The sequence below is a fragment of the Melampsora larici-populina genome, assembly GCF_000204055.1.
Source record: "Melampsora larici-populina 98AG31 unplaced genomic scaffold MELLAscaffold_111, whole genome shotgun sequence".
Taxonomy (NCBI): Eukaryota; Fungi; Basidiomycota; class Pucciniomycetes; order Pucciniales; family Melampsoraceae; genus Melampsora; species Melampsora laricis-populina.
The window spans coordinates 113694-115242 of NW_006768875.1; the positions used below are offsets into that span (position 1 = coordinate 113694).

At 36.3% G+C, this 1549-nt stretch overlaps 1 protein-coding gene across 1 annotated transcript; it reads left to right on the plus strand.

The window, feature by feature from the left end:
- Nucleotides 1-445: 445 nt before the first annotated feature.
- MELLADRAFT_69788 (uncharacterized protein) lies at nt 446-1548 on the plus strand (the record flags this gene model as incomplete). Its single annotated transcript, XM_007418900.1, has 5 exons — nt 446-573; nt 713-766; nt 854-1036; nt 1107-1213; nt 1283-1548. 5 exons carry the CDS (start codon nt 446-448, stop codon nt 1546-1548), a joined length of 738 nt encoding a protein of 245 aa, XP_007418962.1.
- Nucleotide 1549: the final 1 nt, after the last annotated feature.

The following is a 1549-nucleotide window of genomic DNA, read 5'->3' on the forward strand; positions in this document are numbered from 1 at the left end:
AGTGTAGTCAACCCCGGTCATGGAAGCTCTACTTCTGATTGCAAGCATCACATTACATTTGAAATTGGACCATTAACATCAGACGAGGTAAAAAAATTCTGGAAGAAGAGTAAGTACCAATTATGAACAAATCTGATTTCCTTGCAACTAAATATTTGTTAAAGGTATCCAACATACTGAACTCTAACCAAACTTGGCAGGTCATGTAACAGAATCATCCAAGAAGAAACATAGGGGATTGATTGAATCTATCAGCAGGCTGATGAAGCAAGACAGAGCAACTTGGAAAGACAGACTTGCAGCTTTATTTGACATGATGCAAATACATCTTCCAATGGGAGATGATGAAGAGAATATAATAATTTTGCAAACACTAAATCAACTCATTAGGAGCTATGACCTACCATTTGATGTTGTTCAAGTGACATGGGCTCAATTGATCAAAATGGATACCATACAGTATTGTATTCGACGTCGTATCAAGAATCAACTATGGCATGATGAGTTGAATATTGCACTAAAATTGTACAAAGATAAGATGGTTCAACATATAGGTTCTCTGGATCATGGAAAGTTAGTCAAGTAATTTCTTTTCTTGATAGTCACTTGCATCAGTCCTCACACTCACCTTTTGAATTGTTTTCAATCACAAGAGACCTAAGGGATTTTGAATCCATGCAAGCATCAATTGGTGAATATGGTATGAAATTAGCTGGAGATTGGCCTCCATCAGTTCAGAAAAATCTATATGCACTTTGGACTTTAGGTATGTCAGCATATCAATTGCCACTAGGAAAGAAATCATACTGAGTTCACCATTGTATCAAGATGTGGTGGTTTATGTAAGCCTTAGACACAAAAAGCAGTTACAAAAAGTTGTGGAGACTCAAGTTGTCCAAAGACAATATATTGAATCAGTTCATAACTTGCCTAGCAATAGCATTATTGAAAAAGTCTACAGAGATTGGATACACAACAAATTGAGATCTCATTCAGCTACAATTTTGGATTATATTGACTCCTTGCAGGATGAGAGGTATGTTAATCCTGAAGTCCTTGTGAAAGAAGAGTACCTTTGTTAACCCAGACTCATATTGAAGCACTAGAATTGAATTCCAATCAGTGGAATGGGATGTGAAGCCCTATGGCATGAACTTGAGTCCTTTGTTGGATCCAACCAAGGCAATCAAGGTTATTCAATTTTGGGCAAGACGTGAGTGATTTGTGATCAAATCCAAACCATGAATCTAGACTAACAATGATGTATCTTGGGTTGTTGAAGATGTTCACGTGTTCTTGAACATGAAGAGATTGGGGGAGACTGTTGAATTACAAAAAACTGTGGAAAAATTAGTCATGAGAAGTTTTGAGGAGACAAGTAGAATCATGGCAGTGTTCCTTGAAGAAAAAGATGGAACTACTTTCACCTATGAAAGACCTGTTCTCTATGAGTTTTTGAAATATTTCAATGCTCAAAATCATCTAATGAATGAAGGAATCCAAAAGGTCCTTGTGGAATATGAAAACAAAGTCAAGTGGAAAAATTAAA